This window comes from Rhinatrema bivittatum, chromosome 5 (genome assembly GCF_901001135.1).
Source record: "Rhinatrema bivittatum chromosome 5, aRhiBiv1.1, whole genome shotgun sequence".
In the NCBI taxonomy this organism is placed as follows: domain Eukaryota; kingdom Metazoa; phylum Chordata; class Amphibia; order Gymnophiona; family Rhinatrematidae; genus Rhinatrema; species Rhinatrema bivittatum.
This window is the reverse complement of record NC_042619.1, coordinates 74,110,886-74,131,513: the sequence shown is the minus strand read 5'-3', so window position 1 is coordinate 74,131,513 and position 20,628 is coordinate 74,110,886. Positions and strand designations below refer to the sequence as shown.

Here is a 20,628-nt window from a genome sequence, read left to right as displayed (position 1 = left end):
CTGCTCCTGAGCTTCAAATACCAGGGGGGATGGTCCCTCCAGGATCTGACAACCCCCTGGGAGGCTAACGGGAAAAGTAGCCTAAGATCAAAACCTGACCCCTATCTAAACATCAGGACTACCCATGTACGAAAACAAAGGCCGAATCCTGACGAAAAAACAACTAAATCCTGACAAAAATACCAGACTCCAGGGAAGCACCTCTTCCACCTGCTGGAGACAGAAGAATACTGACAGACTCTAGGTGGCACCTCAGGGGTATAGGACAGAGTCCACAGAAATTGGTCTGTCTCCGCCTGCTGGAGGAGAGGTAAAACCCAGGAGTCTGGGCTGATCTGGGTACCTACAGGGAATATGGCATTCCACGAAGTATTACAAGATCAAGTCCCTCATGGAACGAGAGGCAACCAATCCAGTGATGGAAATCAGTCTCCCTGCACAGCTATGCAAGAGAGGTAGCAAGCTGACTCCCTGCACAGCTCTCAAATCACGTGTAAGTGTTCAAGTACGTAGTACTGAGGACGTGTCAGTCTGGGTGTACATTAAGATCCCATGAGATTATCATGATATGGATAGCAAAACATTTTTACTTTCACCACCTCATCTGAGTAATTTTTCAAAGAATATAGCATCTAGCTTTCTCTGATCCAGGAAATCTTATTTATGGTAGTTTTCATCCATCATTTTCAGTCCGTTTGTGCAAACACACACCAGCAAACTTGTACAGCTGCAGAACAGCAGCCACTCTATTTAGTTACACTGTTTATTAGACACAGTCACTTCTTGCTGCTTAGCCAAATTCAGTACTGGTGACAAATTTGAGTAAAACAATCCATGCAATGGCGTTTTAATTCCCTTAAACCTGGCACTGAAAGCTGAGGTGGTTTCACTGGGCTCTGGGGCTCCACCTGAAGGGTGGGGCGGAATTAGGACCTCTCCAGGAGAGATGGACCTATAACAAATATCCTAGGAACTACATTTTATTCTGCATACACGAATATTAAGGATGCTTTTAACTATCAATTGAAATGATCTGAAAAGCATTTTGCTAAGACTATAACAGATCAAAAAGGACCCTTTCCACCATGTCAGCTGCTTTCTGGATGGGACTTGCCACTTCCCAAATTAAACTTATCAGTAAGGCACTAAAATCTCCTGGAAAGCACAAATGAAAAAAGAGTTTATTCCACGGGGAAGAAAGATATAGAGTGAAGGGAATAAAATAATACCATCTCACTCTGTACACAATCACCTCCTGAAAGTTTGGGAGTCACAGACCTCATCTGTACATTTTCTCCTTTGCACATCCAGCTCAAATCAGAACTAGAGCTGGGATCCCGGTGTTGGGAGCCTTCATGCCCAACTAACAGGGGATGTTCTTCACCCCCTCCCAACTTGTTCAGTTCAGTCATTCTGGTGACTGTCCTCAGCCAGAAGCCATGCAGCTGCAGCCCTCCTTCCAGAGCTCCTCAATCAGGCTCTAAATCCAAGCAGTACCCGACCCCGCTGCGACTGTGAACGCTGCCCTGACTGAGCTGGGAGACGGCAGTGCACAGCACCAAGACTGAGCCACTGGCCCGGTCCTGCGCGCGCAATCTCCCTGAACTCAACTGGCACACCACATTAACGCCCAACACTTCAAGCAGGCTTAGGAAGGAAAGAATAGCTGGGAATTTTCCACACGCAGCAGACACATTTGGAACTTAAGAGTATAATAACTTACAGGACTTGGTTTGCTATTGGGAAAGTAATATAGTTAGTTAAACCCTTTCCATTTGTGTATGCTCACGCCAGCAGAGCTGAAACGCTGCCAAGTTAAATGCTTTGGTCACTTGCCTGAGTTTCAGCACGAACCACTTTTTTTTTTTTTTTTACTGCCATTGCCTATGCTCAGCTGACCCGAGGCTTCAAAGCACAGGATGGGCCCCAGCCTCATTACCCAGCCGTTAGCTTTCTGTGCTGCCCAGAGTTCTTTTGCAAGCTCCCTAGCATGACACCGGCTCGGCCAAGCACTGCTCCAACGAGAGCCAGCATCTAGGCGGAGATAAATGCCAACAAAAGATCTGGAGAAAACTGCATACTTCACAGGAGGCCATGTAGAAGGACATGGGAGAAACGGAGATCCTGCACAAACCAGTACGGTTTCTATGTTTACACTGCCTGTGGGATTTTCCTTTGAAAATTCAGGGCTAGCAGAAAGTGCATGGGGGTAAAGTGGTCGCAGGGGTTTCAAAACCAAAATTCCTGTGCATACTTTACGCTCACCACACCAACCGCACCCCCTCTCCACCACGCACCGAGTTACAATGCGTAAACATTGAGCCACACACACACGGAAGGCAGTTTTGAAAACAAATGTACACACAGGGAATCACAGGTTTCACCACATAAGAACTTTTGAAAATTCCCACTACACTTTTAAGGGGCAAATTTCAAGCTGTGCGAGAGGGCACTTCCTAGCTGCAGACTTTCTACCAAGTTTCAGAGGGTAAAAAAATCCATCCGTATGTCCTTGTCTTTTCCATTTAAAGCCTGCCACAGGTAGCCAGACTTCTGCATCTGCTTTCTGTGCAGGTCAATTTTCTATGGAAATTAACATGCACAGATCTGAAACTACAATCACAGGCACATCCCCGAGAATGCCTCCCCCCAAACATGGCTCCAAGTGCAAGTGTGGAAGACCGTGTTTTGTTAATTTACACATGCAAATCACTGTCTACCCACAGAAAGGGCTTTGAAAATTGTCCTCTCTGCATTTTTCTCTTCCAACGTAGCAACGAAAACGTTCGTGATCACAACCACTTAAAAAAGCAAAAATTAACACCAAGTCATGAGAGATATCTGCTAAAAGGCAGTAACACGTCAGTAAACAGGCCCCATTGTAATTAATGGGTCCTGTAGATGAACATCGTGCACTGCATTTCAGGAAGTACAGCCCTACAACAGATAGAAGAGCCAGGCTGGGTCAGACCAAAGGCCACGGAAAATGACCCATCCCAAAAAGTAGATCCGGTGTCTTGTTGCCCCGTTCTTGCAACAAGTACTGCGTTTTCTGGAATCACCTGGAGGGGTCAATGTTCACTTAAAAAATTAACTGTCTAGATGGCAAATTGTGGGATAGTCAGCCTGTTATCCTGCTTCCAAGCAGGTCTAAAGTTATGCGGTTTAGTGTGGCCGGATAACGTAACACTTAAGAATATATCCGGTTAAGTAATGTTTCTGAGGAAAAAAAAAAACAAAACACTGCAGGCCGACAGGCCCAAACTAGTCCCTACCTCCCTCCCACCTGAACGCCAAAGGCCCTGCAGGGCTGAACTTGCCGCCGCCTTCCTAAAGACCTCCAATTTTAATTTTCTAAAAATCTACCAGAGCCGTAACCCCAATCCCATTTATTACCCCCTCCCCTACTTTCCCGTATTTAAAATGCTTCCCTGCTAATCCCTCCCCGGTATCTTCATTTCTTGAATTTCCTCACCCGGATCGCAGTTGTGTCCTACCACAATCAGAGCCGGGCGCATCTGCCGTTGCTAGGGGCGTTCCGGGGGTAGTGGGGAAAGGATTGGGGTGGCCAGTGGGTCTGGAAACAAGAGCTTTATATTTTAAAATATGGGAGGCAGGGGGTGGGGGGGAAGGGGAGAATAAATGGCATTGGAGTGGCAACCTTGTTATATTTTAAGAACATTAAAATCGAGGTTTTTTTGGCAGGAGGCAGCAAGTTCAGCCCCGCAGGGTCTTTGGCGTTCAGGTGGGAGGGAGATGGGGACAAGTTTGTGCCTGCCAGCCCATGATTTTTAGGGGGGGTTTTTCAGAAACACTACTTAACCGAATATATTTTTTTTAATATATCTGGTTAAGTGTTAAGTTATCCAACCACACAAAACCACTTGAGTTTAGATATTCAAACGAATTATCCGGTTATGCAGCTAAGGTTAACCAGAGAAGTTTAATCAGGGATATTCAGTGGGACGTTTAATCCACTGAATATCCAGCTATTGGCCTCCTGGTTATTAACTGTTTATGGGCTTTTCCACCAGAAACTTGTCCAAATCCTTTTTAAATCCCTCTAACTTCCAGGTCCAACACTGGCAGCCCTCACACTTGGAAAGAGAATTGGAAATTAAACTCATGTGTGTTGGCATTTTATATTTTCTTGATTAGACCTTGCTCCCTGCTGGGCCGAGGAACACCGAGCCAGCCGGCACCGCACGACCCACTCCCAGCCCACTTTACCATATGTATCCTGTTGTAGACATCGGTCAGCCCATCTTTCACAATCAGATCTTCCAGCTTGATACCGCCGTACGGCGTTGCCCCTCTGTTCATCACATATGGGACGTTTGACATGCTCTCCATGCCGCCAGCCACCATCACCTGCTACTCAAAACACCAAAACCCAGAAAAAATCAGTCATGGGAGAGTAACAGAAAGAACTGCTGCTTGTTCTCAGTTTCAGCTTTTCAAACGTATTTCCTTAATTTCCCCAGTTCACGTTTAAGTTATCAATTTAAGAAACCCAGAATATCAATGGCGGTCAATTTAAGCAGTAGTAATTGCTAGTAATAGATATTTGCTCAACCCCCTTTCATGTCCACGTAGAGAAGGTGCCAACAACTAACCAGCATTCTCAGGAGGAGCTCGGCCTCCTGGCTGGTTCTACTTCACCCCAGCGAAAGGCATCTTAATAGGATGATTTTGGCAGGAACTCTAACTGAACACAGCTCTGATTTGATTCAGAAGGTGGACATTTTATTTTTTGATCCAACAGTTTCCTCCTGCTCCTTTTCACTCGCAGCTCGACTGGAAAAATAGCTGGGAACTGGCGCCAAGAGACTTCATTCGCAATTGCCTGAGAATTTTTTCTCCTATGTTATATCCCCTCCCCACAGTGCTGGGCCAGAGGCCGTGCAGCAGGACTCATACTGGAACCCTGCAGTCATAGGCCCTGAATCCAGTGTCACCTTTAAGCAATGACTCAACTCCACCCCCCCCCCCCCCCCCCAAGGAGGCAATGAATGCTACACCTTCCTAGCTTTCCAGCTCTGGCTAACCCAGGGAGCGGACTGGGGATCTTCTGCCATGGCCGTACTCAGCACTGTCACCGAGTCACCGGGCTGGCCCAACTGGACATTTTAGGGGCAATTCTGTAGCAGCCTGCATAAGGAAGTCAGCAGTTTTTCATAGAGAGCTTACAGGCATAGGTTTGCTTTGAAAATGATTCCACCAAAACTACCTGCGCACAATTACACCTGCTAATTTGTGTACAGGAAGTTTAAATGCATAATTCTGAAAATCCAAGAGAATGCCCGTAAATCTAAACCCCTCGGAACACCTCTACTCAATCTGGGGAAACTGATGGGCATACGGGAGATACAAGCTTACGCTTACCCCGCGTATCAGCCAGGCAATTTTATAAGGAGCCATTTCCACAGTTTCACATGCAGAAATGTCTTGGAAAGTTACCCTCCCTAAGAGCAAACCAAAGTAATTTAGTTGTTTTTTTTCTCAAAGGTAGCCCAACTGATAAAAAAAAACCCCCAAACTGCAGAAAATCTAATCCCCTCAAGTTTCCGCTTGCCCCAGCTATGTATGGGTCACCCTTATTTATTTAAAAGATCTTATATACCATCATTCGTAATTACATCATAACGGTGTACAAAAAACCTTAAAGCATTAAAAATACATCAGAAGGAATGCATCAAAAAAAACAACAATCAATACACTAACAAGGCATAACAATACACTAATAAGGCTTCTCCTCCAAATCCATGAGCTTTCCCTACTTCTCAATGAACTGGCTGTCAGAAAAAAAAAAACACACCACCACCACCCTAAGCCCCAATCACCAACTTCACTTTTTTTTTAACACCAGTTTTGTTACCAGATCAATGCAAAGTGAGTAGCTGAGCTTACCTGATGCCCACACATCAAGTTCTGGGCTGCCATCATGATGGATTTCATTCCTGATGCACAAACTTTGTTGACTGTTGTCGTTGGTGTAGAGATAGGCAAGCCTGTACAATTATAGGACATTCACAATTCAGAGCAAATTCTCCCACGACATGTATAGAATTTTTGCAGCTCAGCTCAGCTGCCAACCCTCATGCCAGAGCGCAAATCCTCAGGCACACACAATACAACTGGGAAGGCACACATCGTGAGGCAACACTGCCAGTGAGGCAGCTCGGTGCCATCAGACAAAGGGCAGGCATCTCTTCAGTGTCACTAGAAGCCCAACACACTACCCCCCAAAAAGATTTTTTTTATACACAAATTTAAAAACTAAAGTAATGAAAAAGGATTGGCAGCTTTTCTTAATTATGCTACAACCTTCCGCTGGAAACGCAGCAGGTTTAGAGCCAGAAGACAAAGAAAGCAGTCTGGCTGTGGGATTAGAGGATACTCGAGAGGCTAATATTAGAACTGCTTTCCAAAAGGGAACGGATACAATTTATAGAAGACAGATCAGTCACAGACTAAAACGAGCCAGGGATGTGACCCTTTCCTAAACCATCACTGCTAGAAACAGAGGGCACACCAGCAGATACAAAGCATGCCCTATTTCTACACATGCCCCAAGTGGTTGCTTGCCACCCTCGCAGACTACATGAAGCTTTCACGGGAGCCAATTCTTACATCTAAATTCTCTCTCTGTCTTTTTGTTCATGCATATTCCTTAGAGAGTCATTGTGCACTAGGTGCATATTCTAATCAGCATTTTACAAAAGTTTAGGCTCAAAGGCTCGAACAAAATATTTCAAGCAGACAAGAAAGCAGGGGTCTGAAAATAAGCCATAAAGACCTCAGAAGTCACACTGCTTTTTCAGAACCATATCGTAACAGAAAAATAAATAAATGTCGGAGGCTAGCCAGCATGCTCCACGTTTTCAGAGGGTGAACAGCCTCTTCCTGACAGGGTGATCACCCACACAACTCTGGTGTTAGATTACTGCAGTTAGAAGCATTTCAAGGGTCAGATTCAGCCAGAAATGTCTGCATTTAGGCAGAGCACAGGGCGCTTAACTCTGAATCAGTCAAAAACTGAACGGCCATTTCTAGCCTTACATACTGTTAAGTGTTTAAGGAGCTAAATATTTATTGCTTCAAAAAGGACAATAAATATTGATCGGAAAACCATCGTACAAACAGTGCAAATCAACTGAGAGGGGGCCCAGGAATGCTGAGGTGCATGGAGCCACAGGAAATGAGGAGACAAATATTCAAAGCCATTTAGCCGGATAACTCATAAGGTATCCAGCTAAACAGCAATTTTTTGAATACTTGGACACTTATCCAACTAGATTTAGCCAGATAAGTTGTTATCCAGCTAAAATCTAGCAGGATTTTAAAAAAAGAGGCATTCCAGGGTTATTCCCTGGGAGACCTAAATTATCCAATTAATTTAGTGAATTTTACAATCTTGCCTCAGAACAAGTCTAAAGTGTGACCAGATAATTTGCCACTTAACTGGATATATTGAAAAGATATTTGGTTAAGTGGTAGCAAAGGCTAAGGGAAAAGAAAGGGAGAGGTCACCTGCCTTCACATCAGAGTTCCTGGATTTGGCACAACTGATGGAGAGGCTCAGCTGTCACCTCAGGAGCACCCAGGGCTTCCTGATCCTGGCAGGCCTATGTCCACAGAGCATTATGCATGTCCACCATCTGCTGGGGACAGAGAACACTAGCAGACTGATATCAGTGCAGGAGTATATGCAGGTGACATCAGCGAGTCTGTTGATCTCCGTCTCCAACTGCTTGGCGTGCATAACCCGGTAATATGAAGTGGTCTATTTGGATAAATAGGAAACAAAAATGAAGTACCCTGAGGCCAGACCCTCCTTCCATCCTTCAACCGATTCATTTTTTTACTCCCGTCCCCACCCACAACTTCTATGCCAAACCCTGTCTTCCATTCCCTGGACCACTCCCTCCAGATCAGCTCAATCACGACTGAGAGCAGTAATTTCTTACTCACTCCCGGTGCTTCGGGGATGGTTCTGGTAACAACGCTGAAAGCAGAGGGTAATAACGCTGACCAGATATGACTGGATAACTTTAGGTGAGTATATTTAGTGGGATGTTTATCTTGCTGAATACCTGAGACAAGTTATCTAACTAACTTTAGCTGATAACTTACTGAATATTGGCCTCTATTGTGTTGGATATGGGGTTACCATGGCGGTGTGGAGCGCAGAGTGGTCATCCCTATTCACGCACCCCCCCCCCCCCACCACCACCACCACCAACCAAGGATAGCCCTGCTTCTCAGCCATGCTGCATCCTGTTGTTTTTATTAAATCTGTGGAAAGAATCTGATCAAGTTGCCCAAGGCAGTGTACAATTAAAATAATAACCATTCAGCAGCAGAAGAGGGCAAGCTCCCTTCTTCTAGAGGTTTCCAAAACCCTGCCAGTGTTAGCGAATACCTGCACCCAGTACCGCTTGTCTGGTGGGGGCTTGTCCTTGCCCTGCCTGGAGGACATTACCCATGTAGACCTCTTTCACCTCATCTGCAGATATGCCTAGGAAAGACAAAATGAAGCGGGTTAAGAAGCCCAGCCAGAGCAGAATTTGTCAAAACCTTCTTTTTGCTCTACAGCCAGAAGATTCGGGGGAATCCCAGACTCTGAGGGGTTTGCTCTCTAGGATGGACCAGTATAGAAATGGGACTAAGCAGACTGCTGTTTTGAAATTAAAGCAGAAAGGAAGCCGAGTGCTCAGCTCTAAAGCAGATCTGGACCTTCAGCTTGGGTCGGCTGACTAAAGCCTTAGAATTGCATTTTGGGCTTGGAGACTTGCTCATGTGGAAACAATTCCCATACACAGGGACACGGGGAGGGAGATGGGAGCCTGGACATGGAAATGGAAAAAGATTCAAACCAAAACACAACAACATTAGCCAAATCCTGGGGCAGGCTGCAGTTCAAAGGCAGGGAGAGCAGCCCTCGGTCATTCAGCTTTGAAAGGAAACTTCCCTTCACGCTGGTGGCCTGGCAAGCCTTTATCACGCCACATGGCCACCCGAAAAGGGGAGGAGGCAGGAAAAGATAAAGGCAGGTTTAGGGGAGGGGAAGCTTTCTATGCAATCAAAGGAGAACATATTTTAGTTGGCAAAACCCGGAAGTTACATTGCTAACCATATCTGGTGTCACAACGCGTACTGTAACGCAAGAAGAAATCACAGGTACCTGCTCTTTGAACCGCTCCTTTAATAGCAATTGAAGCAAGTTTAGTGGCTGGCAAAGATGACAGACTTCCCTGGAACGATCCTATGGGCGTCCTCACTGCGCTTACAATTACCACATCCTGCAAAAAGGAACATTTGTGAAGTCTGAGTTATAAAACTGGTTCTCCCTCCCTTCGTGGGAGGAACCCTGGCTACAGAGCTACCCTGAATCCATGCCAACATTTTTATTGTATGTTTCAAAGCTTTAAAGTAATGGAGATACTTAAAATATATTAATCCTTTTTAATCACCAGCAAATCCTTCTGTGAATGAAATACAATAAAGCAGAGGAAACTTTCATAGTCTGGTTTTCAGGCTACCGTTAATGAATATGCATGGAGATTTGCATACAATTGAGACAGTGTATGCAAATATGCCTCATGAATATTCAAGGTTATCCTGAAAACCTGACCGGCCTGTAGACCTCAAGGACTAAAATTAGAAACCGCTAGATTAGTGCCCAACAACCATCATCATTCTGGCTTATATTCCTACAAAATTCAGAGGTAAAAAATTATACACTGAAGTAAATCTCCACAGGAAGGTTCATCACAGATGCATTAAGTTAATCCGGTAAAAGGGTATCCTTTTACTGGATTAACTTGCTGGTTGAACCTTAATTCTATGGGGTAGATTTTTTTAAAAAGCGCGATCGCGTACTTTTGTTCGCGCAGCAGGCGCAAACAAAAGTGCGCAGGATTTTATAAGATACGCGCATAGCCGCGCGTATCTTATAAAATCCTGGATCATCCATCTGATCATCCCTCCAGGGATGATAGGGACCCTCATCCTCACATGCCACAAGGGATGGGGCTCTAGGTGCTCGGCCTACGTCCAGAAGTGCAGGCACTGATGGAACTGGATGGGGGGGACTACAGGCCTCGGCGGAGCTTCCTCCTCAGAGGAACCAATCGACAAGCACCATAATCGGTATGGGGAGTTCTCTGTACCCCACCGAGAACCAACACTAACTGGGAGATAGGAGGGGTGGTGAGATCTTCCTAAGACCCGCAAGGAGGATTGGCAACTGGCACCAGGACTGGTGGAGACGTCACAGATCCCGGGCATCGATGGAGGATGAGCACTCCTCGCCATGGGGTCACCTCGGGGGGGGGAGGGGCATCGCAGCAAAAGCCAGTGCATCCCCGTGCCAGGCACATTGCGTCTTCCCATGATGCTTGGTCCAGTCCTTCCCTGGTGCTGAGGTCGAGGACTATGAACCTAGTGTCCTCGGCCCAGAGAAGATCAACAATGGTCGGTCTCCACCGACCTTAACGGAACTGACAGTCCCGCCAATGGCGTGGTGTCCATCGGTGCAGCTCCAAAATCCTTCAATGCTGACCCGAAGAGGTGATCCATATTGTTGAGTTGAAGCAGATGTTCCTTTGCGTTCACCTAGCCGCATAAGTGGCAACCCCAGACGTCATGCGATGCCCCCAGGCAGAGGATGCAAACATCATGAGGATCGGTGATTAACATGGTCGTCAGGCACTGGGGGCATCAACAGAAACCAGACGTGGCCATGACGGGGCAAAACAAAAAAAAGAGGAAAAAAGAGAGAATGATGACAGTGGGCAGTGATGGCCAATGGGAACTAAGGCACCCCCACCATGGAGGGAACTGACCACGAAAAGAAACTGACCCAAATGCTGAAAACCTGACTGAGGGCACTACAGGAAGGCACCGAGAGGGATCCAGTGGGGGGGAAAAAAAAAAAAAAGATAGCAAAAAACCCCCACAAAAAATGAAGTTTTCCACAAGGCAAAAAGTCAAAATTTTAGAGCTCAATCAAATCGCAAGGCTCACATCTCTGCGAAAAAAAAAAGACTGAAGAGGGGCTCCATGTGGATGCGTGGATTAGGGCATGCTCAGTGTGCCTAGTTTTCTGCTTTGGGCTCCATCTGATGTCACTCGTGTGAGGACTACCATCCTGCTTGTCCTTGAAGAAATATTAGAACGCTGTATGCAAGAAGAAAACTTTAGGGTGGTCAAGCATGTAAGGTGACAGAAACAAGTCATCATCTTGTGTCACCACTTTCTTCTGCCCTTCATCCGACAGCTGCTTCATTTTATGATCCTTGTGTCAAAAGAGACAGCTAATTAAGCAGTAAAGCCTGACATCTTATCTGAAAGGGAAGTGAATGGGTTTCACCTCTGGCACTTAAAACTTTCAGATTATCTGAACGGTGAAAGCAACCAGAATGGTCAATCTCTAGCAAGAGGGGTGTTTAAAAAATAATGAGACGAACAGTCGCACACTCTCCGTCCATGAAAGAGTAGTAAAAGGGGCTAATGGTCAAATTGGTCGTTTAAAAACAAGGACATTTAGGTTTTCTGAGATCTTCACAGCTGCATTTCAGTGCAAGGAAGAAGTGCTAAGCACCAGTGCCAGAGGCTATGAAGAAACTGTTCTCAGAGCACAGGCACCTGTGAGGACCCATGAGGTCAATTCTATACGTGCAAATGTTAAGGCTGAAAGCAAGCTACAAAACGAGCTTACTCTCCTTTTTAGAGCACTAAACCTGTAGGAGCAGTTGCTTTTCCTTTCTCGGACAGAGCTAGAAATGTCAGCACTCTCATCCTCACCCTGAGTGGCGCACTACAGCCAAGCCAACTTGCATCCACTGCATTAAATATATGTTTGCAATAGGAAGCTAAGGCCATAAACCAGTGATGGCTAACCTATGACACACGTGTCAGAGGTGACACGCCGAGACTTTTTACTGACACGCGCAGCGTTTCGTGGACTATTGGAAATTTTTTTTTAATTGGCTGCGCAGAGCTTTTTTTTTTTAAATCGGCTGCGCAGACCCTTTAAAACTAGTTTTTTAGTATCCCCCCACCCTCCGGACCCCTCCACCCCCCCAATGCCCCCGGGCGCAGCAACAGGCAGATAGGCAGGGCCGCGGCCCGAAGAAAAAGATCACGTTTAAACGCGCTGATGCTCCTCCTCCTTCCTGTGCGGCCCCGGAAGTAAACGTTGCCGGAGCCACATGGGCTGGAAGGAGGTGAAGCATCGGCGCGTGCAGAAGAGGAGCAGTGCTTGCGTTTATGGGCAGCCGCGAATCCCAAGTCGCAGCGGCCCGAGAAGAGGAAGAGGCCTGGTAGCAGGGCTGCCGTAGAGCCCATCCTGCGACGACCCGCGAAGAGGAGGCCCAGAGGTGAGAGAGAGGCTGAGGGTCTGTAGAGGCTGAGTGTGTGTGCGTGTATGAGATGAGTTGAGAGATCGTGTGTCAGTGCGTGTATGAGATGAGTTGAGAGATTGTGTGTCTGTGCGTGTATGAGATGAGTTGAGAGATTGTGTGTGAGAGTGAGGACCTGAATGTTTGCAGAGATGGCATGTGCTTGAGCAAGACAGCATGTGGGAGTGAGAGAGAGCCTGTGTGTGTGAGAGTCAGACAGCATGTGCCAGTGAGAGACTGTGTGTATGAATGATTGTATGAGAGAGAGCAAGTGACAGTGAGAGCCTGTGTGTGTGTGTGAGAGAGAAATGCATGTGAGAATGAGAACCTGTGTTTTTGAGGGAAGAAGATGGAGAGAAAAGAAACAGAAAAAAAGACAATATAAAAGGAATTGGCAAAAAAAATAAGAAAGGGAAGGTGGGAAAAAAAAGCCTGTGACCAACCAATTATTTATTTATTTGGCATTTTTCTATACCGATATTCTTGTAAACAAGTTACAAATCACCTCGGTTTACATTTGAACAATAAACTTTGCACAAGGATGCATTACATTGAACAGAGGGATCAAGACTTGGAGCCAAGCAAAACGGGGAAAAACAATTAGATAACTTGGTACGAGTAATACAACTGAGGAACAAGTGATGGAATAGCTCTCCTCAAAGCTGCTTTCTTGTGATGTAGTTCAACAACGTTGCCTAATCTGAACCGCAATGTTCAGATTAGGCAACGTAATGTAATTAGAAAATTACATTAGGTAATGTAATTAGAAAATGAAGATCAGACAGCAAAGGTAAAAAACAAAATAAATTACTTTTTAGTGATTGGCACATGTAATCTTTGGGAATGTGCAAGAATAGCACTTTCTCTATGCAGATCTCACAATGAACGAGATCAGCATGGAGAAAATGGAAGCCCACGGGGCCTGCACAGAGGAGGCAGCAGAATGGGCAGCAGTGACAGTAGCAGCAGAGGAATGAGAGAGGTTCTGAGGTTGCTGGCAAAAGAGAGGGGGGTCTGCCTTTAGTGTGTGCATGTGAATGAATGGGAGTCTGCCTGGGGGTGTATGTGTGTGAATGCATGGGTGCCTGCGTGAGAATGAATTGGTGCCTGCCTGGAGGATGGAGCGGGAGTGGTGTGAAAATGAATGGGAGCCTGCCTGGGGTTCAGTGTGTGTGTGTGTGTGTGTGTGTGTGTGTGTGTGTGTGTGTGTGTGTGTATGGGTATATGTGAGGGAGCCAGTGAGTGTGAGAGCATGAGTGTGTATGAGAAAATCCAGGGGAGTAAGAGTGTTTTAATTGAAGATTTAGCCAATGAAATTCAGCAACAAAAAAGTCACTAAGCAGGTAAGGTAAAGAATTATTTGTTTTTGCTTTACTAATAAATACAGAACATATATTAAAATAACAACTTTTTGTTATTATATTAGAGCTACAAATATCACAAAATTATGGATTTTTCTAGAAGTGACACACCACCCGAGTTATGCTCGGTCTTTTTATGAATTTTGACACACTGAGCGCAAAAGGTCGGCCATCACTGCCATAAACTCATTTCAAGATAAAGCAAGCAGCCAGCATTGCCTGGGGTGAGTTATGGGCCATAAAACAGCAGCCCACATGACTTCATTTATCCAAGACGTGTTAAAACAAGCCATAGCTATACAATCCATGACATAGCTTATTGCCAATAAAAAAAATTCTGAAAGACAAACAAGGTGATAGGACTGCTAAATACATTTGTTTTCATTATCTTGATTACGGAATTGTAGTTATCAGGAAAAATGACAAAGGAGAGCTCAAACTAATATGAGCACTGCACCACAAGGATTAGGAGGCGAGACATATCCTGGAAAAAAAGGAGGAAGAAGAAGAAGATACAAGAGAGACATTCAAATACCTGAAGAGTATAAAGAAAGTAGAAGAGGAAAGCATTCTTCAGTGAAGAAATATAACATAAAAAGCAATCATGATATGTCTGCCAGAGGGTAGACTCAGAACCATCGTAATATACATGGAACGCCCCCTTGCAGAGATGGCAGAGGCAAAAACAGAATAAGACAGACAGACACCTGATCTGCACCCGAGAAATCATATGCAGCTGCTTGTTGCTCCCCTAACCCTCAACCCAGATATTGATAAATTAATGAAAATTGCTGCAGTAAATTGCCACAGAGCAAAAAAGCCCATCCAAGTAGACAGAGCACATGAATGCCGAAGACAGTCTGGAAAATCTTAGGTTGTCGCTGCAGAACAAAAAGCATGGACAAGAGTTCTGAGGCAGCGGAGAAAATAAGAGCAAGAGCAAGAGGAACAAACAGCATGGGCCCAGGTGGAAAGACACTGTGCTGGCGATTCGGGAATTCATGAAAGACATAAGACAGTTTGGAAGCAATCGGTCTGTGGCAGGGTGACACAAACTCCACGTAGCATTCAAGACGTAAGAGTTCCAAGGTCTAGCACAAGAACTTCTTCAGGTACAGCAAACCACAGCAAGAACCAACCAGCTCTGCTCTCACAAAAGCAATCTGCTACAATGCGACTCTCTACTAAAAATGACACCAGCTAATCGTTTTCAAGTCCAGTTAAGCCTAACAAAAATGTTAACTCCACAGCCAGCTCCTGAGACTGTTGTGGCATTGTATAAGCCAGAACTAGTTGCATATAAAAATGTTATTTGTTTTAACAACCACAATGAAAAAAAAAAATGCATGCAAATACCGAGGTTAAGTCATGACTAAATATCCGCTGCATGGATTCTTCTCACTTACGTTCAGACTGCGTTGCACGGCGTAACCTCTGCGAGCACATTTCAAAGCCTGTAAAGAAGAGCAGCCGTTCAGTCAGGACTCAAACATGCTTGGAGCAGATACAGAGTGCTGAAGAAAGGGAAGTCTTGGTTCTGGTACCCACATAACCAGAATGGAAGAAGGGCAAAAGGCAGTCCGGTATGGAGTGGTGGTAGAGCTTGGCCAGCACAGAACAGCAATAGGCCTGGGCAGACAGGGCAAGCCAAACAGTCTTTATCTGTATGTATTTCAAGTTAAGCATTTGTTGCTGACTTTAAGTATTTTATCTCAAGTTAGGCATTATCGTTAATATTAAGTTCAGTCGGATATTTATTTCTGGTTCGGTCCTCACTGTGCACCTTATTCTGTTGTAAGTTGCTACTGATCTCTGATTGCATGCTGCAACTCTAATATTGTTGCACCCCACCTTATTGAAAAAGGCAAGCAATAAAGCCAAATAAATAAATGTGTTAGGATTGATAATGAAAGTAGGTCTGTAATAAGCATAATGGTATTTCATACTAGCAACCCAGCTTTAAAAGCTCACAGTGGGAAACATACAGCGAGAACACCAGAAGAAATCTGGATTTGAAGACAAATATTTACATAGGTTCACCTTGTTGCTATTATGTAAGTTATCAGCTTGGTTAATGAAAATCTCTAAGGTCAGGCAGGTTCCATACCTGCCTGGCCTTTGTAATATGGTGCCAGGCTTGCTTATGCAACCCTGGCAGGTCAGGTCGGTGGGGGAGGGAAGCCGCTGCTGCCGCGGGCGTTGGCTCCATGCATCTAGTATGCCGGGTGGGGGGGGGGGGGGGGTCAGTGGTTTGATTTCAAACCACCTGCTGCTGGGGAACCGATTGGTTCCCTCGTGCCTGGGGGTAGATGGGAGTGGGAGGAGTCAGGGTGGTCTTCTCGGCACGCTGTGGGGCAAGCTTCACTTGCCCGCTGCTGCGCCTGACGCTGCAACCCTCCCATCCGCCCCTACTTGGTTGTTGTTATTGTTTGGGGGGGGGGTTCATTGTCGCAGCTTCAAAAGGGGGCAGGTAGCCCAAGCTAATTGGGGGGTTATGCTTTGGTTAAAAGTTGTCTGACTTGACAGGGGTCCTGTCAGGGATTCCTAACAGAACAACTGGATGCAGTTGTTCCTGGTACGACTCCTTGCTGGACAGTGGCGGGGGTCGACCTGATCGGCTCCTTGCTGGGTGGAGGCGGGGGTCGTGGGATGCGCTCTATTGATGTCACTTCATACAGGCAGGGTTAGCCTGCGGGTGCCCGTCTTGCTGGTCGGTGGCGAATGGGCGGTGGTGGGGGGATTTCTTGTTATGGTTTCCTGGCTCGGGCTCCTAGGTGTTTGGTAATAAAGCTGCAGTCTGTTTGATCCCCAACTTTGTGGTGTGTGTATTTATTCCGTTGTAAAGGGACTGGCACAGGCAAAAGCATCAGTCCTGGCTGCCCATATTACACTGATTCTTGGGATTTTGGTTGATTATAAATAGCTGTCTTTTCAGCAATGAGCTGGAAGTGCGTTACTTTCACCTGCTATTGGAAACTGCAGAGGGTCAAGTAACCCTGGTGAACTTTTACCCAGTTTGACTGCCATGCGGCAGAGCAATCAACTACTTCTCCTCTGTCCTTCACGCCGGTATCAAAGCACCATCATTATAAGCCACAAGGCCTGCTGCCAGCAGGCCTGGATTTCTACACAGATCTACCACAGCTGTGCCTAGAATAGAAAAATGTCAAATGGTTTGTAAAATTTAACAGTGGATCCAAGTTGCCACACTTGGCCCATTAGACAGTATAAGTAGATATTCCATTGAGGAAGAGCAGAGCTGTGCAGCCTTGAAGAGCCACACCAGGCTTGATAGGTTCTTGGCAGCATCAACCCGCCTGACTGTTTAGTAGCTTTCAATTGCACTGCACAACCAGCAACACAAGGGGTGCAGATATCCTACCATGGGCTCCCACCATGCATCAGGTCCAACCTTCCTAGGAAGAAGGGAGCAGCAGCAAAGTTCTAAATCTGCCACTGGCTGCCAGAATATATTTTCTCAGCAACTGAGGCTCAATGCATGCCAAAAGAATCAATTCCCTATCATCAGCTGTTCAAGCTCCTGTAAGAACTATCTGGAAGCAAGAGCTCCTGCAGCAACTTCCCCCTGAGCTCCACCAGATGCTTTGCATCTAAAAGGAAGCTCTGAATCTCAGAAAACTAGTTTAAGAGCTTCAATCTTTTAATGATTTATAGTGTTACATTCTAGCACTATATTCCTTCAGAAACTGTTTGGATTGGATTATTTGCCTTTCCAAACCTGAGCTCCAAGCAAGTTACAGTTTAAGTGCAGGAGGTATTTCCCTAGCACGAAAGGGCTTACAATCTAAGCTTGTAGCAAAGGCAATGAAGGCTGAAGGGAATTGCCCAAGGTCCCAAGCAGCATCAGTGGATGAAGCTGAATCTGAATTCTACTCTCCCTGCTCCTCCACCTGCTACTACAATCAGGAGTGGGCAAATTTCTTATTTTTTTATTTTTTTAAACAAGGCCACATTCCCGGTGCTCAACTGAACCAAGGACCAAGGGAGGGGTGTACCCTTGAAACTCCTTGAATGGGGGACAGACAGTGGCAGGCATACCCCATGGCAGTGAGAGGACCAAAGCAGCAACAACGAAGGCAGGCATATCCCACGCAGGGTACTGTGAGAGAGCCACAGCAGCACCCACAGTGACAAACGAAAAACAGTGTCAGCATGTCTCTCAGAAAATACAAAGGAGCACAAGTGATCAGTCTCTGAACCAGCAATTTAAATGCAGTGGCAATACCTGCTCCTCCCCAGTCACCTTGGATAACTGAGTCCTGCACCCGCCACTGCAGAAGTTTTGGTAGTCCTGGGCCTTCTCTTCTCCCGAATGCTGTGGAAGAGAGGCCCTCTCAGGGATGGATTCCATTGGGAAGGGGAGTCTTTTCACATACTATGACATCTAATACCCCTATTGAAGGAAGGGAAGCATATCCCACCTGCCCCTGCTCTAGTTCATACGGCAATGAAGAGGAGGATGTCAACACCTGCTGCCGATGGCCACACTGACATCATCAACAAAGGCCAGGAATGTCAGGCCATTGTTGAGGACATCGTTTCAAGGTGCCAGTGGGCCAGAAGGATTAGGTAGGAGGGCTGAAAAAAGAAGCATGTTATCAGGCCGGGTTTGGCCAGCGGACCATAGTTTGTCCATTCCTGCATGAGGCTTCTCTTCCACTCAAACTATCCAACTTTTCACAGTAGTCAAGTTAAAAGGTTTCTAAGATGTCTGCATTTACAGTGGATAAGAACTAGTATTCTCTCAGCACTGACATTAACTATCACTGGGCAAACAGCAAATGACAAAGGGAGGGCACCATTCACTACTGGTACAACCTCAGAAAAGTACAGTACAACAAAGAAAGGAACTGCACTTAGTACGGACATTTCTTTATTATGAAATTGAAATAAGGGTGGCCTTGAATTATTCGCTATACACAGAGATCTTTAGAACATGCAAAATGTACGCCCCACACCTAACAATTTTTGGATATTATCTGCCCCTGGACTTTAACTGCACATTGAACATCTTAACATTTGGTAGGGATTAAAATAAACATTTTTACATTAATAAATACATGAAGCGCTCACAGCCCAATGCAATGCTCGAGTATCACTGAATTTATTTCAATTTACAAATGTACAACCATTTTTGACAAGGATTCCACTTTTACTGTGCCTACAAATCAGTGCTTGAAAAACAGCCAGGCATCACTTGACCATCTATGTTCCCAAGATTTTCTCCGCCCACAAACGATTAGTACCCGTCATTTTTGCTGGTGACCGCGATCCTTAAGTCACCCTAAGGATCGCGGTCACCAGCACAACGCTCGTGGCTCTCCGCCTCTAATGGCAGCGATCGGGGAACTGGCGGCTATTTCCACTGCGCCAAAGCGCAGCTAACAACCGTCACGCAACAGCCCCGAGGTCAGAGCTTTCCATACTCAGGTGCCCGTTTGCACAGATTTCCCACTCCACGAGGGAAGGGGGGGGGAGGGGCTAGAAATAAGAGTGGCCTAGAATTACTCGCTATACACAGATGAAGGAGAAGCAGGGTACGGGGGGTTTCAGCCCCTCACTATAAACAGAGGTCCAGAGCCCCCGGCAGCATCCAACAGCGCGCCGCACACGCGCGCCCCATTCCCGATCTCTATGTAGCGAGAAGTTGCGAGGGACAGAGGAAGCGAAAGCACACTGATCGCACCGACGGGAGCGGGCCTCCCCCCACAGGCGGCAGCCGCAGGGGCTCGGGCTGCAGAAACACAGGCTTACCAGCAGCTGCTGAGCCCGACGGCAGGAGAGCGCCATGATGCCACTGCTTCACCTTCAGCCAGCTTAAGAGTTCTGTCCCTCGCACAGCCAATCGCAGATCCCCGCCCCGGCCCTCCTCCGACTCTCATTGGCTGGGAGGAGCGGGTGTCGTGTAGCCACGTTGATGCCGACGCTAAGGGCTACCGGGCACGGAGCCCGGGCAGAGGTGGGGCGGGGGAGCAGCTCTCACGGTAATAAGGCCGACGTAGGTGCTTGGCGCAAAGTTATCATTAGGGACGTTTCACGGGAAGCCTTTTTGTATTGTCCTGATAAAGGGAGCCCTTTCGTAAATGTCAGGTGTCTCCTACAGCTTGTTTGGTGATTTGATTTCTAGTAAACCAAGGAAAACACACTGAACCGGAGTTTCCCTCAGCTGCTCAGTGTGAATAGGATGTCTTACTGTTAACGTTGTCACCAGTGCCGGTTTAAAGAGGAGAGGGATAGTAATCCCGCCCACTTTTTCTCAAAGCAGAGTAGCAGATCTGGACCCTTTGCGCCTCTGAGGCCCCACACACCTCAGATTCTGGCAACTTTATCGACAGGATAGTTTGTAAGCGTTACAATGTAATACATAAGGATGGTTAAAGTCTAAATCGATGTTTTAGTGCTGATTTTACCCGGATTGTGCAAACATTTATTATTGACCTGTTATGCTTTTACGCCACAGGAGGGGATGCTCTACTTCGTTGGAATGTTCAGGGTCTGTGCCAGACCCGTTCTTGCTCTGTTTTTCATTTTTTGCTGGTTTCAGCTTCTACATCGGTGGTACTGATGTACATAATACAAGTTTCTTAGCATACGAACGAACAGGTGTGTCAGGAACAAGTGGGTTATGTAATTCTACCAGCAGATGGAGACTGAGCAAAGCTGACAGGGTATCTAGACCCCTGCATAGACATCAGCCAGCTAGTATTCTCCATCTGCAGCAGATGTGGACTCCATCTTCAGCAAATGGTGGACTTGCATCTCCTTACTGGGGATTGCTTAAAAAGTGTTTGAAAGGAGAAAAGGAGGAGACTTTTTATGGTCCATGCTCCTGTGGTGAT

The 20,628-nt window shown here is 46.2% G+C and overlaps 1 protein-coding gene across 1 annotated transcript in view; it reads right to left on the bottom strand.

Annotated features, from left to right (window-relative positions):
- The window catches only part of ACAT1 (acetyl-CoA acetyltransferase 1), a 75,773-nt gene extending 56,087 nt beyond the window's left edge, over positions 1-19,686 (bottom strand). Inside the window, exons 1-6 of the mRNA XM_029602464.1 lie at positions 19,544-19,686; positions 15,175-15,222; positions 9,188-9,305; positions 8,426-8,521; positions 5,911-6,011; positions 4,231-4,374 (exon numbers count right to left, since the gene is read on the bottom strand). Of these exons, the coding sequence (XP_029458324.1) occupies positions 4,231-4,374; positions 5,911-6,011; positions 8,426-8,521; positions 9,188-9,305; positions 15,175-15,222; positions 19,544-19,579 (543 nt within the window). The 5' untranslated portion in view covers positions 19,580-19,686. The remainder of the gene's footprint in view (positions 1-4,230; positions 4,375-5,910; positions 6,012-8,425; positions 8,522-9,187; positions 9,306-15,174; positions 15,223-19,543) is intronic.
- Positions 19,687-20,628: the final 942 nt, after the last annotated feature.